This window comes from Anastrepha obliqua, chromosome 1 (assembly GCF_027943255.1).
Source record: "Anastrepha obliqua isolate idAnaObli1 chromosome 1, idAnaObli1_1.0, whole genome shotgun sequence".
NCBI classification, from domain to species: Eukaryota; Metazoa; Arthropoda; class Insecta; order Diptera; family Tephritidae; genus Anastrepha; species Anastrepha obliqua.
The window spans coordinates 142,870,501-142,890,562 of NC_072892.1; the positions used below are offsets into that span (position 1 = coordinate 142,870,501).

The 20,062-nt window shown below is 41.6% G+C and overlaps 1 protein-coding gene across 1 annotated transcript in view; it reads right to left on the minus strand.

Annotated features, from left to right (window-relative positions):
* Positions 1–4,203: 4,203 nt before the first annotated feature.
* Positions 4,204–20,062, minus strand: part of LOC129237572 (uncharacterized) — a 61,216-nt gene continuing 45,357 nt past the window's right edge. Inside the window, exons 6-13 of the mRNA XM_054872399.1 lie at positions 16,610–16,934; positions 13,608–14,000; positions 13,261–13,504; positions 12,721–13,157; positions 8,873–9,170; positions 8,642–8,811; positions 7,449–8,570; positions 4,204–4,791 (exon numbers count right to left, since the gene is read on the minus strand). Of these exons, the coding sequence (XP_054728374.1) occupies positions 4,417–4,791; positions 7,449–8,570; positions 8,642–8,811; positions 8,873–9,170; positions 12,721–13,157; positions 13,261–13,504; positions 13,608–14,000; positions 16,610–16,934 (3,364 nt within the window). The 3' untranslated portion in view covers positions 4,204–4,416. The remainder of the gene's footprint in view (positions 4,792–7,448; positions 8,571–8,641; positions 8,812–8,872; positions 9,171–12,720; positions 13,158–13,260; positions 13,505–13,607; positions 14,001–16,609; positions 16,935–20,062) is intronic.

The following is a 20,062-nucleotide window of genomic DNA, read 5'->3' on the forward strand; positions in this document are numbered from 1 at the left end:
TAAGAAGGAGATCAAATCTCTTGGGTGTGCAGATAACATTTCTCTGATCTGGGTTCCAGGACATAGGAACATAGAGGGAAATGAAATTACTGATGAGCTCAACAGGAAGTGGACTGAGTTGGCCTCAGAGACCTCCTAACCGGTCATCGGCACCTGCCTGAACTGCAATAAATTATTTGTCAGGAAAGCGCAGAAAAGATGGAGCTCCATTTCTTCATGTGCTATTTCGAAAACCCTTTGGCTCCAGTACAAGCGACGGAGTACTCAGAAAGTTCTGGGGACTCCTCACCATTCAATTTCCAAACTCGCAGCTGTGTCTACTGATAACATTTTTAATAAATGCGCCTTGGGTTGAAGGTAATATGAGCAACCCTTTCGTGGTTGACTTGACTGAAGATGAGTCAACGTTGACAAAAGTATTTATAAATGGACAAAATAAGAGATAAAGTGCTGTAATTCAAAGGTTATTGTTAATAATCAAATCCAAAGATGTGAAAAGAAATGGACATAAGACGTCTGACTTGGTTTAATTACTGTGACTACAAAGACGGAGATGGTAAGGAAAAATTTAAGAGCGGTGCACGGGAAGCCTAAGATAAATGATGGGCATGACTTTGTTATATTTATTTTTTTTTTTAAGTAAAACATTGGCTCATTTCCTCTGCGAATGCCTTGCCTTATGGAAGGAGAGAATGTCAACCCTGGGCAAACCACTGTTCGAGAGTCTTGAACAACTGCCTGGCTTAGGCGTCAACAGTCTAATAGGGTTCTTAAGGCGCACAGACTGGATAAAGTCGTGCTGTATATAACCGTTAAACAAGTTTGGTTGCGCGTATGTGGCAACTAATTGGTGCGGAAGCGCTAGTTGTATTGTGGATCGATCATTACTTTAATCAATCAACGATGCATTCTGCAATATCGGAGAGAAAAATATTGAAAACGTAAACGTTTTTCAATACCTTCGAAGCCAATTCACGGCGGAAAGCATATACAAGAAGGATGTATCTAATAGGACTATGAATAAGTTCGTGCGGTTTTACAACAGATGGCGTAACTTGATTATTATTCCATCGATCCACATTTCCAAACATTCATTGGAGAGCTACTGTCGTAAGGCACAAACGTCAGTATAAGTTTTTTATTTGAAGCGTAAACAACAATATTTTTACCACACTTGAAAATGTCGAATTTCGTGCCAAATAATGTGTTTTTGCGGGGAATTCTTCTTCATTATTTTAATATGAAGAAAAAAGCAGCCGAAAGTCATCGTATCTTGGTGGAAGTTTATGGTGAGCATGCTCTAGCTGAGCGAACGTGCCAGAAGTGGTTTGCACGCTTTAAAAGTGGTGATTTTGGCTTGGAAGACGAAGAACGCGAGGGTGCGCCGCCAAAGTTCATGGATACCGAATTGGAGGAATTGCTCGATCAAGATCCGGCTCAAACGCAAGAAGAGGTTGCAAAAACTTTGGGAGTTGATCAATCAACCATTTCCAAACGTTTAAAAGCCATGGGAATGATCCGAAAGGTAGGCCATTGGGTGCCGTATGAATTGAAGCCAAGAGACGTTGAACGCCGTTTTATGGCATGCGAACAACTGCTTCAACGGCACAAAAGAAAGGGTTTTTTGCATCGAATTGTGACTGGCGATGAAAAGTGGGTCCATTACGACAATCCAAAACGTCGGGCAACGTATGGATACCCTGGCCATGCTTCAGCATCGACGTCGGCGCAGAATATTCATGGCCTGAAGGTTATGCTGTGTATCTGGTGGGACCAGCTGGGTGTTGTGTATTATGAGCTACTGAAACCGAATGAAACGATTACGGGGGATGTCTACCGACGACAATTGATGCGTTTGAGCCGAGCACTGCGAGAAAAACGGCCGCAATACGCCGATAGACACGACAAAGTTATTTTGCAACATGACAATGCTCGGCCACATGTTGCACAAGTGGTCAAAACATACTTAATACGCTCAAATGGGATGTCCTACCCCACCCGCCGTATAGTCCAGACCTTGCGCCATCCGATTACTATCTCTTCCGATCGATGCAACATGGCCTGGCTGACCAGCACTTCCGTAATTACGATGAAGTCAAAAAATAGATCGATTCGTGGATTGCGGCAAAACCGACCGAATTTTTCACAAAGGGAATCCGTGAATTGCCAGAAAGATGGGAAAAAGTAGTAGCAAGCGATGGACAATACTATGAATATTTAATTTGTAACCATTTTACGTCAATAAAGTTTCAAATTTCGAAAAAAAAACCGCACGAACTTATTCATAGTCCTATTACAAAATTGCAAAAAGCAAGAAGTGCATTTGCAAATCTTCGACCGGTGTGGCAGTCCAAGCAAATGCACTTTATAACAAAAATACGGATTTTCAACTCCAATGTTAAATCAGTTCTGCTCTACGCCTGTGAAACATGGTGTCTGTCTGCGGAAATTGTACAGAAGCTTCAAGTGTTCGTGAGCCACTGCTTGAGACGCATTCTACGTATCTGGTGGACTGGTTATCTAACACCGAATTGCATGGACGATGTCATCAAAAACCAATTGCAACTGAAATAAGAGAACGTAAATGGAAATGACTTGGCCATGCCCTACGGAAAGGTGGCAGTGAAATGCCCCAAGAACAGCGCAGAAGAGGCAGACCTAGAGGCTCTTGGCGACGCTGCATCGAAGAAGAGTACAAAGCCGTGGACAAAACAACCTGACCTGGCAGCAAGTGAAATATATAGTGATATATCCGGGAATCGCACAAAATGGAAAACCTTTACTTTCGCCCTATGTTCCGCAACGGAGACGAAGGAATGCAGATGATGATGATTGACTCATTTCCTCTGTGAATGCCTCGTCTTATGGAAGGAGAGAATGTCAAACCTGGGCAAACCATTGTTCGAGAGTCTCGAAGAGCTGTCTGGCTTAGGCGTCAACAACCTAATAAGGTTCTTAAGGCGCACAGACTGGATATAGTCGAGTTGTAAATAACCGTTAAACAAGTTGGTAGCATGGATGTGGCAACTACATAATTGATGCGAAATGCTAGTTGGATTGGGGATCGATCATTACTTTAATCAACCAACCAAAGCATTTTCCTTACATAGAAACTTGATGAAACTTCATAAACTCATTGCTGCCCTCATCATACGTTCAAGCTCAGCTATTGAGCTCCACATCTATGCACATATAAGTATAGCACACTGCTAGTGCCACAAAACTCATACAAATTAAAATGGCTGAAAATATTTCGAATGTAAGCAATTTGTGTATGGATTTCGAGACCCATTTTAATTTTTACGAGTTTTTAAATTATCTTACAAAAACTTACTATTTATTATATAAGAAATTAGGAACTGAACTCTAAATTCTGCTTCGTCCACACATTTTCTCAGCGACCTCGTTGCTCACGCTTAAAAGCACTATTACCAAAAATTCAACTTAAAAACTAAGTAACTAGTAAAAAATTAATAAATATCTGCTTTATATAAAATAACTTCGTTAAAAAAAAAACTACAGCAATTCTAGCCTCAGTTGATTTAAAAGCAAACGAACTGAAACACTATGAAGCAAAATCATGAGAAACACGCGCCTACGCAATTCAATGCAATTTGCGAATTTCACAATGCCAATTCTTGTTTTTCTCGCCTGCAACATCGCTTAGCTTCATATGCTTCCATGTCCTTTCATTTCATTTGTCCTTCCAAATTTTCAACTATGTTTGTGTGTGTGTGTTTTTAGTTTTTCTGCTTGAATATGGTTTGTAAGTATGTATGTACATATGTATGTGTGTTCTATGTGTAGGTATGTGTGAATAGAGTTAGCTCTAACTGCAGTTGGTGTTTGGCGTGTATGTGTGTGTGCTAGTGCTACACCCTGAACGGCTACTGCATAAATACACCTTCTTACAATATATCCCTCTAAATATTCGTCTCGTAAATAATCACTAAGTGTATTTATGTTTTTATGTTTGTATGTATGCAGGTCTGTAACTGTAAAATCAGCCACATAACGCTTTGCAGCAGCAGCTTAAATAGCCATTTTTGCACATTTATAAAATATGCAAATTTCATTTCTCTTACGATTTTGTGGGTTACCTACAAATTTCTGTTGCTACTTTATATAATATTATTTTTGTATATGTTTGTTTGTATGTGTGTGTATATATTATATAAGTTAATAGGTTTTGGAATGTTTCTTTTTACTGCTTTGTAGTTTGTATGTTTTCTTTTTTGTTTGAAGCGCGCACGCTTGCGCGCCCTCCTCGGCGACAGCGAAAGCGGCGGCGCCTAATCACTATTTTTATCCTGAATGTGTTTCCTCTTCAAATTATCTCCACCTTAAACGTTCTATCGCTCCACTTAACTTACATAAAACTTGATTCTTCTTTGCTTAATACTTTAGCTCAGCTGCTCAACCATTCGGATCGACGTTGGGGCGTCGATGCGCGCCACTAAATGCTACACTAAAAGCACTGCTGCTACTGCTGGGCGCTAACGCGGATGCTGACGTTATTGCTGCTGCTGTGAGCTGTGGTGCCGTTGTGGACCATGGATTGGCTGTGGGTATGGCAGTGGTACTGCTTGTTGCAGCAACCGATCCAAAGGCAGGAACTATGGAATTGTGTCCGCGACTCAACGCTGTTGAATTGCGCTGCTTTTTGTCGGCAGCGGATTTCTTCAGTTTGACAGCTTTGCTGCGGTTTGGCTGTGTGGCAGGACTAACTAAAGACGAAGAAGTACTTTTTTGGTTGGGTGTATGCAGAGTTGCAGTAGTTGTTGTTGGTTTCTGTTAAATGAAATGTCAAATGATATTTTTGTTGTAAAAATATTAATATTTACAAGTATTAGGTTGCGGAATAAGTTCGTAGAGTTTTTACCAAAGACTTTTATTTAAGAAAAGAAAAAATAAGTATATCAAAAAGTTAATTAATTATATTAGGAGGTTGAATTAGTTTTAAAGGTGACACACAGATGGCGCTATTTATCACTTTATCGCGTTGGCAATACTGAATATATATTCATGACAAGGCCTCATCCCTAGGCTTTGTTTATCAGTATCTGTCATTTCGCTGAAGTATAAACAACGCAGTGTTTTCGTGCTCCGAGTATGTCAACTTTCGTGCCGTCGAAACGCAATTTGCGGGAAGCTTTGCTTTTCTGCTTCAATTTGGAAAAAAATACAGCCCAAGCCCGATTTCAACATGTGAGTACTGGTTTCGACGATTCAAAAGTGGTGATTTTCACACCGAAGACAAGGAGCGTCTTGGCCAGCCCAAAAAGTTCGAGGACGCGGAATTGGGAGAATTGGTAAACGAGGACTCGTGCCAAACCCAAGAAGAGCTTGCTGAATCATTGGGCGTTGATAAATCAACCGTTTGCAAGCGTCTAAAAGCGATGGGAATGATCCAAAAGCAAGGACATTGGGTCCCGTACGAGTTGAAGCTGCGCGACGTCGAACGGCGATTTTTTACGTGCGAATTGCTGATCGAGCGACAAAATCGGAAGGGTTTTTTGCATCGGGTGGTGACTGGCGACGAAAAATGGATACACTACGATTACCCAAAACGCAAAAAATCATTGGGTTTGCCCGGCCACGCATCAACGTCGACGGCCAAGCAGAATATTCACGGCAAGAAAATCATGCTCTGCATTTGGTGGGATCAGGTCGGCGTCGTATATTTTGAGCTGCTCCAACCGGGCGAAACAATCACGGGGGATCGTTACCGACTGCAATTGATGCGTTTAAGCCGGGCATTGAAAGAAAAACGGCCGGAAACGGTAAAAAGGCACGACAAGGTTATTTTGCAACATGACAACGCTCGGCCGCATGTTGCTCAACCTGTCAAAAAATACCTTGGAACGCTTGGCTGGGAAGTGTTACTCCACCCGCCGTATAGTCCAGACATAGCTCCCTTTGTTTGTTTGTTCCGGCATATGAGTCTCGATTTGGCGGACCAGCGGTTCTCCTCGTACGAGGCTACCAAAACTTGGGTTGAGTCATGGATAGCCAAGCAGCGGCCAGAATTTTGGAGAAACTGCATCCGGAAATTGCCCGAAAGATGGGCGAAAGTTGTAGCTAGCGATGGCCAGTACTTCGAATAAAATATTTTGTACCGTTTTTTTCAAAATAAAGCCCCAAATCTTCGAAAAAATCCTTTAAAACTAATTCAACCTCCCAATATATTCGCCGTTGCAGTTTACAACCTCTGTCCACCTCTCGACCAATTTTTGATGCCGTTCCGCCAAAAATCGTCTGGTCTGGTCTCAAAGAAGTTTTTGAGCCAGTTTTTAAGAACTTCTTTGTTAACGAAGGTTTGATAGGGAGCGGAAGAGATGGTAATCGTTCGGTGCAGGGACCAGAGAAGACAACGGATTCCGTTTCGAGCTCTTGAAGTGCGGCTTTGACGACTTGTGCAATATGGGCCCTGGAGTTGTCGTGAATAGGTTCATTCAAGCGGCGTAGCTGCGCAATGTAGCATTCTCGGCATTCTTTTCGTGCATTTCCCATTGCACCATGCCCTCCCAGTCCTACCAAGTACATATCACGATCTTCTTTCGATAAAGATCCGGCTTGACTCTCGGCTTTGGCATACCTCCTGGAGCTACCCACTCCTTTCTTTGCTTCATATTGATGTATAGGCACCACTTCTCATCTCCCGTGACGATTCAAAACAAAAAGAGCTATTTATAATGGCTGTCTTTTGATTAGGAGTGTTACTCTCTTTCGTTCGTTTTTGACAGTCGGTTTTACGTTACTGGAACGACCCCGATGTGCTATATATCCGGCTAAGGACTGTCACTCCAGCAGCACTTCCGTACATGTATGAGGAATATTTTGCTGCTACAACAACAACAACAACCGCGTGTCACTCGATGGCGAGCGAAATGCTGAGAAACTATTTGAAGGCGACTTTCTTTGTTTTTTCGTTGAGCTCGTGAGGCACCCAGGCTTCCAATTTTTCGGGAAATCCCACCGATTGAAGGTAAATGAAAATCAGTTGTTCATTTCCTCAGCCAATTCACAACTGGTTTGGCGACCATTCTCCTACAAAAGTGATTTGAGACGTTCTTCAACGAATTCAGAAGGCCTTCCGCTGCGGGACGTGTCATCGACGTCAAATTTGCCATTTTTCAACTTTGCAAACCATTTCCGTGCTGTAGCCTCGCCTATGACACCTTCTCTATACACGTCGCAAATGTCCCGGGCTGCTTCGGCAGCTTTTAGACCTCGATGAAGAACAAAGAAGGCCAGCTGTCGAAAATGTTGATTTTTGCCTCCTGAGTATTCCATTTCTAAGCTTCAGAATTAACAAAGTTTTGTAGAGCAGAAAGGTTCTTTCGCATGAATACTTACCCTTTGCCAAATAGTAAACAAATCGTAAAATAAAAGAACATATAAAAACTCTATGAACTTATTGCCCAACCCAATACAAGCGCACTCACCTGCTCGCCGCCTGCATTAACTATTGCCTTTGTTGTTGCTGCAGCTTCTGTCGTTCGCGCCACTGCAGCTGCCTTCAAGCCGTTTGTTAATGCCAACGCTACGGCCGTTTCGCTCGTTGGTGTCAGTGTGGCCGCCACCTCCTCGTCCGCGAGCAGACAAATCACATCATTCGATTTGGAATGTTTCGAGTAATTTGCATGGAACTGTTTCTTACTGCTATTACTACTGCTACGACTGCCATTAGGACCGATGCCGCCACTACCACCACCACCATAACTGCTACTACTGAGGCTTCCACTACGCTGCTGACCTGTTGCGCTAAGCGCCAGCGTTGTTGGTGGTGTTGACATAAGCGGCAACGTGTTTGGCGGCACTACATAACCGCTTGCATCACCTCCGCCGCCGCCTTCACCTCCGTTGTTGGCATAATTACCTGAGGAACTATGTTGTTTGGCTATTGCCGTCACCACTGTGTTAGGCGGCGTCTGCTTGAAGGGTATGAAAAACGCATGAGCCCCATCTGGTGGCACCTTCTCCGGTGTGGAGCTGCACAATGGCAGTTGCGATACGTTCGCTCGGCCGTCCAACTCAAACTCGTTCTGCAAACCACTGGCATTGGTTTCCACCTCCACTGTAAGTTGGCGCCGGACGATATTTCCATTGCCATTCGGTAGCTGTGTAGTTTGATATTCTTTCGGACGATTGGCCTGCAAATCGATGTGACGTCCGCTTTTTGGTATAAGTGTTTGCATCTCGTGACAATCCTGCTGAAAAGTGCTACCACTTAAGCCACCTGCGCTCTCGCTGGGTATACTTGGGTTGTTCAGATTACCAAAATTCATATCCGATGGTGAGCTCAGATGTGTGGGACCCTGCATGCGCGCTTTATAGCGCCGGCGTTGGAATATGATAAGCAATGCAAAGATGATGACACAGACCACGGAGAGCAGGGAGCCAATAATGATGCCACTGTAAACTTCAGATTCGTTCGAAGGGCATTCGATCTCTAGAGAATGATGACTAATGCTGCGCAAATCGATAAAAATTGGTGCGCCAACACCGGTTTCACCTACGACGCGTATGGTTACATTTATTTTTGCGCTCTCGGAGATGTTGGGAAACTAGAAGCGAGAATTGATTTTATAAAGAAACTCAGCCTATTCGTTATCTAAGCTGCATTTATTCGACTTACTTTAAAGGAACATGCAGTACAGTCTAAAATATTGATCTCATGTGTCACATTACCCAACGTCCATAGGATGTTATAGTGATGGATCTTGCCATTGGGTTGCAGTGGCGGATCCCATAGCATCTTTAAACCATTGTGCCGTATAATGCGTTGATTGCTGATTGTGCCTGGCGCTATAAGAATCATAACAATTGAAACCTAGTAATTTAAAAAATTGGTACATCAAAAACTCACGATCAGGCAATGTCTGCTTATCCACCTGCCCATAGAAGGTTTGAGTTTCACAGCTAAAGAAATTCATGCGATAGCGCTCCGATGGCTTAAGACCTCGTATCTCCACTTGTGAGTTAGTTATTGGCAGCTGATCACATTTCGGCTCCTCTTTGCGTATGATGGGGAATTGTATCTGCCAATGGCACACATGCACACAGGATTCATTGAAATTTTCGCGAAAGTGAAAGGTGAGCACGCGCGACTCCACAATGCTGAGACGAAAGGGTGTGTTGGCCAGTTCGTTGGTATCGTTCTCAATCTGGAAAGTTCGAAAACATAAGGACTGTACTTCCAATTGGCAATTGGCCGATTTTATGACTAGTGATCCAAGTATTTTGAACATTATTTATAGACCTGAATATACGAGGGCGCTTCAATAAGTACTCGTGCTTGATGACAGAGGAAAGTTGGTGTTAGCATCGTATGCTGCAATCTATCGAACGACGGCAAAAAAAATTTCAGACTGATTGATAGGTTAGTTTGGATTTGGCAGCTATTCGGGTAAGACGTGTTTCGTGATTTTCGCTAAGAGCAGTGTCCTTCGGTAGTTCGCTTTTTGGTTTTGGATGGGAAAAAATTCGAGGAGATAAAAGCAAAGTTGGATGCTGTCTATGGCGACGCTTCGCCGTCCGCGGCCACAGTTAGATATTCATTCAACGAGTTTAAACATGGGCGAACATCCGTTTTTGATGAGAAGCGAGCAGGACGCGCGGCAGACGTGGTTACCGAGGAAATCTTTCAAAAAGTCCACGTCATGATTCTCGCTGATCGACAAACGAAAGTGAGCGAAGTAACAGACGCCATAGTTGTGTCGACCGGAATGGCAATTAACATTTTACATGATAAGTTGGCGATGAAAAATTTGTCGACACGCTGCATGCCGTGATTGTTCACAAACTACAGCAACCGGAAGCGGCTGTTACCTTCGAAACAGTGTTTGGAGCAATTTAAGCGAGTTCCGAAGGTATTTTTCGTCGAGTTTTCACCGTTGCTGAAACCTGGATTCATCATTACACTAAGCAAAAAGCAAAACAATGGTTTTCTTCCGGTGAATTTGCTCCAAAGAAGGCGAAGACAGTTCCATCGGCCAGAAAGGTCATGGCGACAATTTTTTGGGATGCGATAACTATGTACACTAGATAGATAATACTACAGTTAGTTACTGGACCGCTTTCACAAAAAGTTGAAGGAGACACGACCGCATTTGGCGAAAAAGAAGCTGCTGTTTCACTACGATAACGCACCAGCACATTCATCCGGAATTGTCCCCGCTGCATGAATTGCGTTATGAAATGCTGCTGCACCCCCCGTATGCACCCGGTCTGGCTCCCGGCATTTTTTTGTTCCTTAACATGAAGAAAAGGCTCGCGGGAAAAAAACTTAGTTCAAACGAGGAAGTCATCGCCAAGACAGAGGCGTGTTTTGGAGAGTTCGACAAATCCTATTTTTGGAGGGTTTAAAAACATGGCCAGAGCGTTGGGAGAAGTGTATCTTTCTAACAGGGGACTAAATTAAAAAAAAAAATAAATTTTAAAAAAGGGTGTCTTCATTTCTAACACGGGTACATATTGAACCTCTCTCGTTATAAGTATCCCCGCAAAACTAATACGGCTAGGCGAAATAACGTTGTTTAATACCAGCAGCGCCGTTAGAGTTAGGAAGGAACCCCCCGAGCCGTTTGATACCGAACAAGGTTTCAAACACGGTGACTCTCTGTCGTGTGACTTCTTTAACCTGATGCTGAAAAAAAAGATCGTGCGAGCCAGAAAAGTTAATCGCTCAGGCATAACTTTTTATAAGATTATAAGAGCGTACAATTGTTGACGTTTACCGATGAGATCGACATCATCGGCCTTAACAACCGCGCTGTTAGTTCTGCCTTCTTCAAACTGGGTAAAGAGGCAAAGTGAATGGGTTTGGTGGTGAACGAAAACAAAACGAAGTACCTCCTGTGATCGAACAAGCAGTCGGCGCACTTGCATATCAGCATCCACGTTAGTGTTGGCAGTTATGATTTCGAGGTTGTGACTTCGTTTATCTAGGAACCAGCATTAATACCGATAACAATGTCAGCTTTGAAATCCAACAGAGAATCTCGGTACGGATCTGAAAGTATTTGATGTGATGGAAAGATAAGGTGGAAAAGGACCTGACTTAGTGTGTCCAACTGGCACCGGTTAGCGCGAGAAAGACTTGACTGGCGCGCTTTGTTAACCTCTGCCAAAATTGTGTCAGCGGACATTGCGCCAATCAAGAAGAAGGGATAATAAGATTTTTGTTGCAAGGTCTTTATTTGAACTTATCTCCAAGAATTCAGTAGCTGTGTTCTGTAAAACTTAACGTAAGTTTCTTTTAAGACAGTGTATTCTATTTTATTGGCATGTGCTTTCGAGAGCGGAGTTTGATTTTTAGTAGGTAATTTTTTGGGATGAAGTCAAAGCTTCCTAGGCGTAATGAAGATGTATAGCTAAGATGCCTGAATTTCATTCTCATAAAAGCAGGAGTGCTAAGAAGCAGGAACTGAGCTGCCTGAATTTTATCCTCATAAAAGCAGGAGCGCTGAGAAGCAGGAACTGAGATGATTTCGCCAGATCAACCTTTAGACAGCTGCCGCAACAGATAATCGAAGTCATGCTGATTCTGCTATGCAGTCACTTAGCATTTCCTTTTTTCGGGCTAAGATTTTATTTATTTCTAAAACTTCCTTAACACAACTAGAGCTCAGTTTTAGAGCCGAGAAGGGCTTGATCTTCACAAAAACACGCCAATTCATTCCTCGTTCGCTGTGGAAGAGTTTTCAGTGAATAAAGATATTCCATATTCCAATATTGCCACCAACCCAACCGTCCTTTAGACAAAGGAAATGGGCCCATGGATCCATATTTGACTTTTTGTTATTTTTGAAGATAAAGTCACACTTCAAGCGATCTCATAATGGCAGCGTATAGAAGGTCAAAGAAGCTGTAACCGCAATGCTGACCGGATTAACTTCAAAAAAATGCCGAAGGTTACTTGGTTGGTTGGGGTAGGTGTTGTCTTAGTGACACAGCTCAGACCCAATTAGCACAAAATATGTCATTTAGATGCACTATTTGTACAACCACTACTTTTTACTTATATGATATTTAGTCGACCCATCTTGATTTTATTATGAATCTGCCTACGTTGGCAATTTTCTTTTCTGCAATTTCTTTCAAGTTGACCATCGAGAATTCCCCCAGACTTGGACACTCACACAGATGGTGAAACACTTTTTCTTTAGATTCTTCTTGATTGCAGCTTCTACATTTATTGTTGTACGCCCAACTCATCCTCTTGCGATAGTCTCCCAAAGGTCAGTGGCCGGTTGTTGACGGTTGTTGACGGTTGTTGACGCAATTCTGAATATGTCTCGCTCGTGGCTTTCTTAACAACTCTTATGAATTCTGAGTTCTGAATTGTTTGAAATTGGGCCACGTTTGCTTAGTTATTTTGCAGGTATCCATGTTAGTCTATCTGTCAACGGCCTACTTCTCTCCCTCTTGCGCACGCCTTGAGGATAGCCGAATGTACTTTGAATAAGGGGAGTAACGTTGGAATCATTGTGTAGAGTTAAGGCGAAAATCGGCAGACTAATCACCTACCCTGTCAGAAATCAACATAGATTAACGAAACCAAAGCAAGACTGAGTCTTGTCGAGGCCCTATGTGCCCGAGCGGAGTGAACAAGAAAAAAAGGGGAAACTCGATAAGAAAATTTTGCACGTAAATTTCTGTAACTTAATTCCTAAACCGCGTAAATATTATTGTACTACGCACACATCAACTTACCGTCTTCCATTGTACATAGCGAAAGTCCTGTCGGAGATGTTCATTTTCACGCGTGATAATCAGCACACGGAATTTCACGCGCTGGAAATCTTGCAGTAACACTCCCGTGATATTTGCAAAAACCACCAAACTAAAAACTTCTTCTTCCAACTCCACATGACTGTTGTTGTCAATGTACTGCGCCTGAGCGCCCCTCAACACCGCACGCATCTCTGTCTCGTTGAGTGCAGTGATATCACAAAGCTTCTGAGCGACGTCCTGTTGTGTGAGATCCACATGTTGCGTGGTGCCACGTAGCCGTTGACTAAGCAGCTGCTGCGGATGTGGTTGTGTATAGTTGCAGGAGAATTGTAGTATAAAATACTTCTTGCCATCCAACTCGGGTTGCGACCAAGTGACAAAGGTATCGTTGCCCATGTGCACCAAGTGTAGAATCACTGCATACAAGAAAGTATAATGGAAAGGGGCGAAAAGAGAGTGGGAGTTGAAGATGAATTGGTTTAAATTTGAGTACTAATTTCCAGATGGTCAATAACTCACAGCCTTGTGTGCAGCAAGTCACCGGTGGGCTGCGTAATGAGCTGAGTATTGTCTGTTGCTGCGGCTTATTGGCCAAACGTATCTCCGAGGTGGGCACAAGTACACGGGTAATCAGTTCAAATGGACGGTAAACGGGTAGGTGGCTCGAAATAACCAAATGTGAGGTATGATTGAGTTTCATGGGTGCAAATGGTGAAATCCAGCGATGCGGATTGTTCTGCACAATGTGTACGATGAAGAGCGACTATAGACAGATAATCAGATAATGAGAAAATGGAAAAGTGGAAAAGTAGAACTTTTGTAAAATTCTTACCAAAAGCAAAAAAAAAAACATGCACAAGGCTTACCTCAAAAAAGTTGCTCTCAAAAGTCACATTTATCGTATTAAAGCTGAGCGCATAACATCGTATATTCTGCAGCGGGTTCTTCAGCAGCAACTCGTCACCTTTGTTGCGAAAACGTAACTCTGCCGCACTGTACACTTCTCCGGCGATATTCCGCGCAAAACACTGATATATGCCCGCCTCAATCGGATCGAAGGAGTGTATGTGCAAATCGTTGCCAATGATATAGCGCGTATAGGAACTGTTGAGAGGAACCCCATTGTGATACCAGCTGATCACCGGCCGGGGATTGCCGGTGGCGCTGCAACGAAACTGCAACGAAGCGGTTATAAGTGTCTCATATGAGATGAGCGGTTCGACGATCACCGGTGGGGAGGTAACGATCACATGAAATGTCTGAAACATAAAGTAGAGGTGTTTGTTGGTATACTTTTATATTACTTACAGTCTGTGTCAGAAAAAAGAAACCGCCATTATTCATGAAGTATAAAAGATATAACTATATTTAAAATTGTTTTTATATGAAAGCATGTACAAAAGTACGGGAACGCAATTACTCAATAAACCGTGTATTCTTCATCGTTGTCTAGTATAGCCTGGCATCTTCTTCATACTTTGAACCAGCTGTTCTGCGTAGCTCGGCGACAAAGAGGACTAGATTTTGCGAACTTGACGCACGAGCTGCTTTAAAACATGAACTGGCCTTCCGGCAAGATGCGTTTTCATAGTCCCCCACACATTTTCAATGGGGTTGGCTTCAAGGGACTGGGAAGGCCAGTCCAATACTGTGGCGCCATTTTCTTGTTTTGTTGTTTCATAAGGTGTCGCCAACATCAACCCGTTAACCGCCTCTCAGCGAATTTGCATTCGAATTTACGAAAAAATTGAGATATGCCCAACACAACCTTAGTTTTTGCCGACCTCTGTCGTAAACAAACCGTTGTCATAGCCACGGTAACGTCAACAAAACAGCTGATTTCTTCAAAATGGCTGAGAGTCGGTTAACGATCGGATGTAGACCATACCTTCTAAGTTCTTTTCACCAAGTAATCTATTCACCATTCTTGCTTGTCCAATAATCCATCACCTACACAAATACCGATTTTCATTTTGCGGATCATTTCCTTTAACGACGTAATGGCTTGTTCGTCTAATTCACTTTTCATCAGCAGTAATAAGACACATTTTTTGTTAGTTGGACTAGCACGTTATACTTGTTTAATTTCTGAAAAATTCTTCATTTGTCGGATCTCTAAATATAACTTAAAAAATGCGAGAAATTACTTAACGTTTTTTATATTATGGCGTTATGGTGCAGTCCTTAAAATCGTTTACAGTAATGCCCGTATGTTTGATCAAAACAGCTGATTGCCATGGTTATGGTTATATGAGTGATAAAAGGCTGTTGCAGAGGGCCGAGAAGTCGTGGAAGATTTGCCCCGATCTGGTCGCCCATCAACGTTTTCAACGGATGAAAACGTCGACAAAGCCAATTGACAAAGTCATTTAATTTTGAGGGAAGCAGCTCGTGATCTTAGCGTCTTAGCGTGTCTCACGAATCAATTCGCCACATTTTACACCATCAATTGGGTATGAGATGGGTGGCTGTTCGACTCGTTCCAAGAGAGTTGAATTTCTTTCAAAAATGCTTGAGCAAGTGAATTCGGACCCAACGTTTATCCAGCGCATCAGAACAGGTGATGAGACGTGGGTATATGAGTTTAACAGTCAAACCAGTCAACAAGTCCACAGGCGGCTGAATGGCGCTATCCACATTAGCCGAAACCAAAAAACCACGCCAAAATCAGTCAAAAGTGAAAGTCATAGTACTCGTTTTCTTTGATTATCAAGGGGTTGCCCTCTCAGAATTCGCTCCAAATGGTTCTACGGTAAATAAAGAATACACAGGCCAACAAAATCTCGCTTTTTTACAGCTTTTAAAACGGCTATGGGTGCTTCTTGAAGGTTTTTTTATGCTGACAACGAATATGACCTTGAAAATGCTCCAGCACGTCAGGATTTTTGGCAATTTGAGGTTAAAAAGTCAAAAAATGCAGATTTTGGCCATTTTTAAAATTTTTTTTTGGGCAAGGTAAAGTTTTTTTTTAATTTTCCACAACGGCATCGCAAAGTACTAGTCCTCAGCTTTAAAATCCATTTCTAAAAATATTTTTACGATTAATATAAAAAAAGTTATTCTATTTTGAAAAATCCTGACGTGCTGGAGCATTTTCAAGGTCATATTCGTTTTCAGCATAAAAAAACCTTAAAACCTTAGTTAAAATTATCGTAAAAGTTTTTTGGTTGTTGGCCTGTGATATTATTTGGAAGTTATGCGATGTTCGAGAGAGAATGTGCGTAGGAAACGGCCCAATTTGTGGAAAGAAAACTCATGGATCTTGCACCATGATAACGCTCCGACTCACATGGCTCATATTGTGAACACTTTTTTGACCAAAAACAAATATCATCGACCAACCACCGTATTCACCGGATTTAGCCCCCTATGACTTTTTCCTTTTCCCAAAACTTAAATTGCCACTCCGTGAACGCCGCTTTGAGTCAATAGAGACCATTAAGGAGAATTCGCTGAAGGATCTGAAGAAGATCTCTTCAAACAGGTTTAAAAGAAGACTGGACTAATCGTTGGCATAAATGTATTGCTTCGAATGGCGCCTATTTTGAAGGCAACAAAATAAATTTTGACGATTAAGCAAATAAAACAATTTTGGGTTTTTTTGAACAGTTCCCGGTACTTTTCCGACAGAATGTAAGTATATGTAAAACATTTTTGCAGTCTTTTTTCTTTTAACACATGCCTTGATCGGTTTGAATCTAGCCCATATCTCACCGTAGTTTTAAATTGAATCTTCGTTTAGTAGTCTTTCATCACAAATAATAATTTTACAAAGTTTATACCACTTAACACACTTTTGCCCCTGAGTTTAATATAAATTGCTGATTTGGCTAGTCACCATTTGTATTTGTATTATTTTATTTCGTACCTGATTGCTTCTCCCCCTAACGCAGCTGTAGTAACCCTGATGAGCATCCTGGCTGACTTCTTCTAGATTATATTCATTGCTGTGATTGCTGATCTTTAGCGGTACTGCGTTTAATGTACTGCGATACCACCACTCGATCGGTATGTCATCTCTTTGACCATAACAAAGCAACTGACAGCTGGCTCCTGTTGGCACATACTGCGTTGAGTTCTGCAACCTGGGTAGGAGCTCGTTTCGGTTTGCTGTTGTGGGATCGTTCAGCACATTCAAGGCCCATATAAATTGGCGATGAATCTTGGAGCCGAATTGATTTTGCGCCAAGCATCTGTAATATGTGAAAAATATGCGAGGTATTACTTTGATTTATGTAAATTATAAGGAATTTATAATATCTTATAATACAGTTCGATAATTTGGTTATTTTAAGTACATTTTAGTCTTCTCATATTTCCCCAAAAATTATTCAACAGTTTACTTGTTTCTTCTACTTAGTAGAATAGCAATATGTACATTGGAAAGAATTTGCTTTAAAGCATCAATTTCAAGCCGGTATATACATACAAACAAATCTTATATATCGCCTATTTACTACAAAAAACCAAAATGTTGAGAAACGGCTTCCAAGTTTTTATTCTACTGTGTCTCCCTTCTGTAGAAGTTAAGACATATTTTAATTGTAAAAAAAGAGCTGTAGTCATTTCCGCATACTTATCCAATATATATATTTTTTTTGGATTATGACACTCCCTGCTTTCGGTACACCAGCCACTTAGCAAGTAGTGAATAAAACGAAAAATGTCTCTTGAATCCAACATTGCATATGATTTACGAGTAGCAGCACTGCACTCTTCATTTTGATAAACAGTTATGTAATGACAGGGCTCTTCGATTCGCTAAGCGTTTGCAAATGGCACATAGATGAAACAACTGGTATAAGGGGTTAGGGGTAGTCGGAATTTTCAAAAAATTGGATTTGCTTTTTGAATTTCCTTAAAGTAGAATATCTTAAAAATATTGTGTGAAAATTTAAAGTGAATCCGACAAATCCTTTTCGAGTTATTCAACAATTAACAAAGGGCGCTCGGGCGCTCCGGAGCGTTCGAAAGCAAATAGCTAGCAGCAGCTGCAAGCAACCGCACGTATGAAAATGGCAGATAAGCGCGCTAACGATAACACTCGAGAAGGTAGAATGCTACGTGAGCAACAGAAAATCGATATTTTGGAAGATGCTATGACGGCTGAAGAACTATTATATCGCCCAGGAATAGATGACACAGTGCAAGTAATTAAATCATCCCCTTAGTATTAAAATAGCTTATAAATTTTTTGATGTTTTGAGAAAATGAATTTCAAACTTTTTGTCGAAAGTAGCTCTCACTCAAATCTCGTTATGTCTGTAAATATTTATTATTTTTGACTGACGGGTTGACCCACTTTGTGGAACTAGAATTTGATAAAATTTTGACCACATATAAAATCGACGATGAAGAATCCAAAAATTCAATAAAAAAATAATAGCCTATGAGCACATAGGCTATTGTTATACTAAGGGGACGAAATAATTCGTATAAGTCTACATAAATCGATAGCAAAACTTTGAATGCGTTTTTCTCAAAACTATGTTTTTTGAACTGGTAGATTTGTAGATTTCAATAAAACTTATACTGCTTTTGTAAAAAACCTGTGCCGGATCGAAGAATTTTTTTTTTCAAAAATTTCGATTTTCTTTAAGCAATTCATTGTCGGTTTTTTTCTCGAAAATCTGAAAAATATTTCCATTTTGAAAAAAAGCTTCGCTCAGGCATAAGATTATCTATTAATAAAACTGATTTCTCCTGCCCGATTGATTTTAGATGAATCTTGTGATGATCACCGCAAGGGTCTTCTAGAGAAATGGGCTCCACACAAACAGCGATCACTTTTCCACGACAGTCGCTTCTACGTTATCGAAACGACCCGGATATATATCCAGCCAAGGACTATCACTCCAGCAGCATTCCCCGTATGTAAGTATGCGACAACAACAACAATTATTAATTTTTTTTTGAAATTTTACTAAAGTCAAGTCGAAACATGATATATTAATGCTTTGTTTTTATTTTTGTAAAATAAAGCAATTGACTAGCAGCAAAAAAAAAAAAAATTATTGAAAATCGGCGATTTTTCGGGCCCCTGACTACCCCCCATAAATAAAAATATATGTGAATGTTGAAGCAACTAAAGTTTCCCTGTATAAATGCGGTCTAGTGAAACTCTTCTTTGAAAATAGTGAATTACAACAATTTTATGAGGTATAACAATACTCGCTAGTGGCGAATCCTAAATTGATAAACATAGCGAAGAGTCCAAGGTGCCTATTATTGTTTTTCAAATATAGGGTTTTCCAAACAGAGGTGTTATTTTGATATTCAAAGAAAAATGCTATTTTTTAATATAATATAAATGATCGGATGTTTATTTCATTATAAAGAGGAAGGTATGCCGTTAATAGTGGAAAATAACATCAGGCAATTGACCACCACGACCACGCTTGCAGGACAATATCCTTTGCATGGAATTTTCCATAACCGAATTGCACAGTGGCTGCCCTATGCCCTCGATAGCTTCACGGATTCCATCTTGAATCGACCCTGGCTATTGGCGTAGACCTTCTCTTTGACCTCTCTCCGCCGGCAAGTGAACAAAGGACACTCCGCAAGGCGGTGTTCTTTCGCCACTACTCTGGATTGCCGTACTTAACGACCTGCTGGAGGAGCTGGAGAGGAGGGCCTGCAAGGTGATTACCTACGCGGATGACGTGGCACTTATTGTCAGAGGTAAGTTTCTAGAAACTCTGATGGAACTAATGCAGGGTTATCTGAATCTAGTATAAATTGGTCCATAAACCCTCTGAAGACGGAGCTCGTCTTATTTACGAGGAAATAAAAAATACCTAGAGTGTTTCTCTCCTCAATAGCGGGCGCTCCGTTGGTGCTCTCTGACAAGGTGAAGTACCTGAGACTTATCGTTGACAGAGGTCTTATGTGGAAGCCAAACATTGAGGAGAGAATTAGGAAGGCAACAGTCGCCTTGCATGGTTACAGGGCGCTATCGGCAAAAGATGGGGCCTCTCGCCTAAAGTCACTCTTTGGCTTTATAACACGATTATAAAACCATCTGGTGTAACTCGCTAGAAAGGATGGCATCAGTTAAGAAGCAGGAGAGGGTACAAAGGTCTGCCCTAATTGGAATCAGTGCGCTGCTCCGTACCACTCCTACTCCAGCGCTTAACGCTATCCTGAATGAGGCACCCGTGGACATTGTAGGAAAAACTAGCGTTGCTCGCGCTGTTTCGACCCATAAGCTAGACTTAAGTTACGAACACTCTAGCATTCTTAAAAATGGTATCGGATGGCTCGAAGTTGGACGGAAGGGTTGGTGGGGGAGTATTCTGTAAGGAGCTCCCCATCAAAC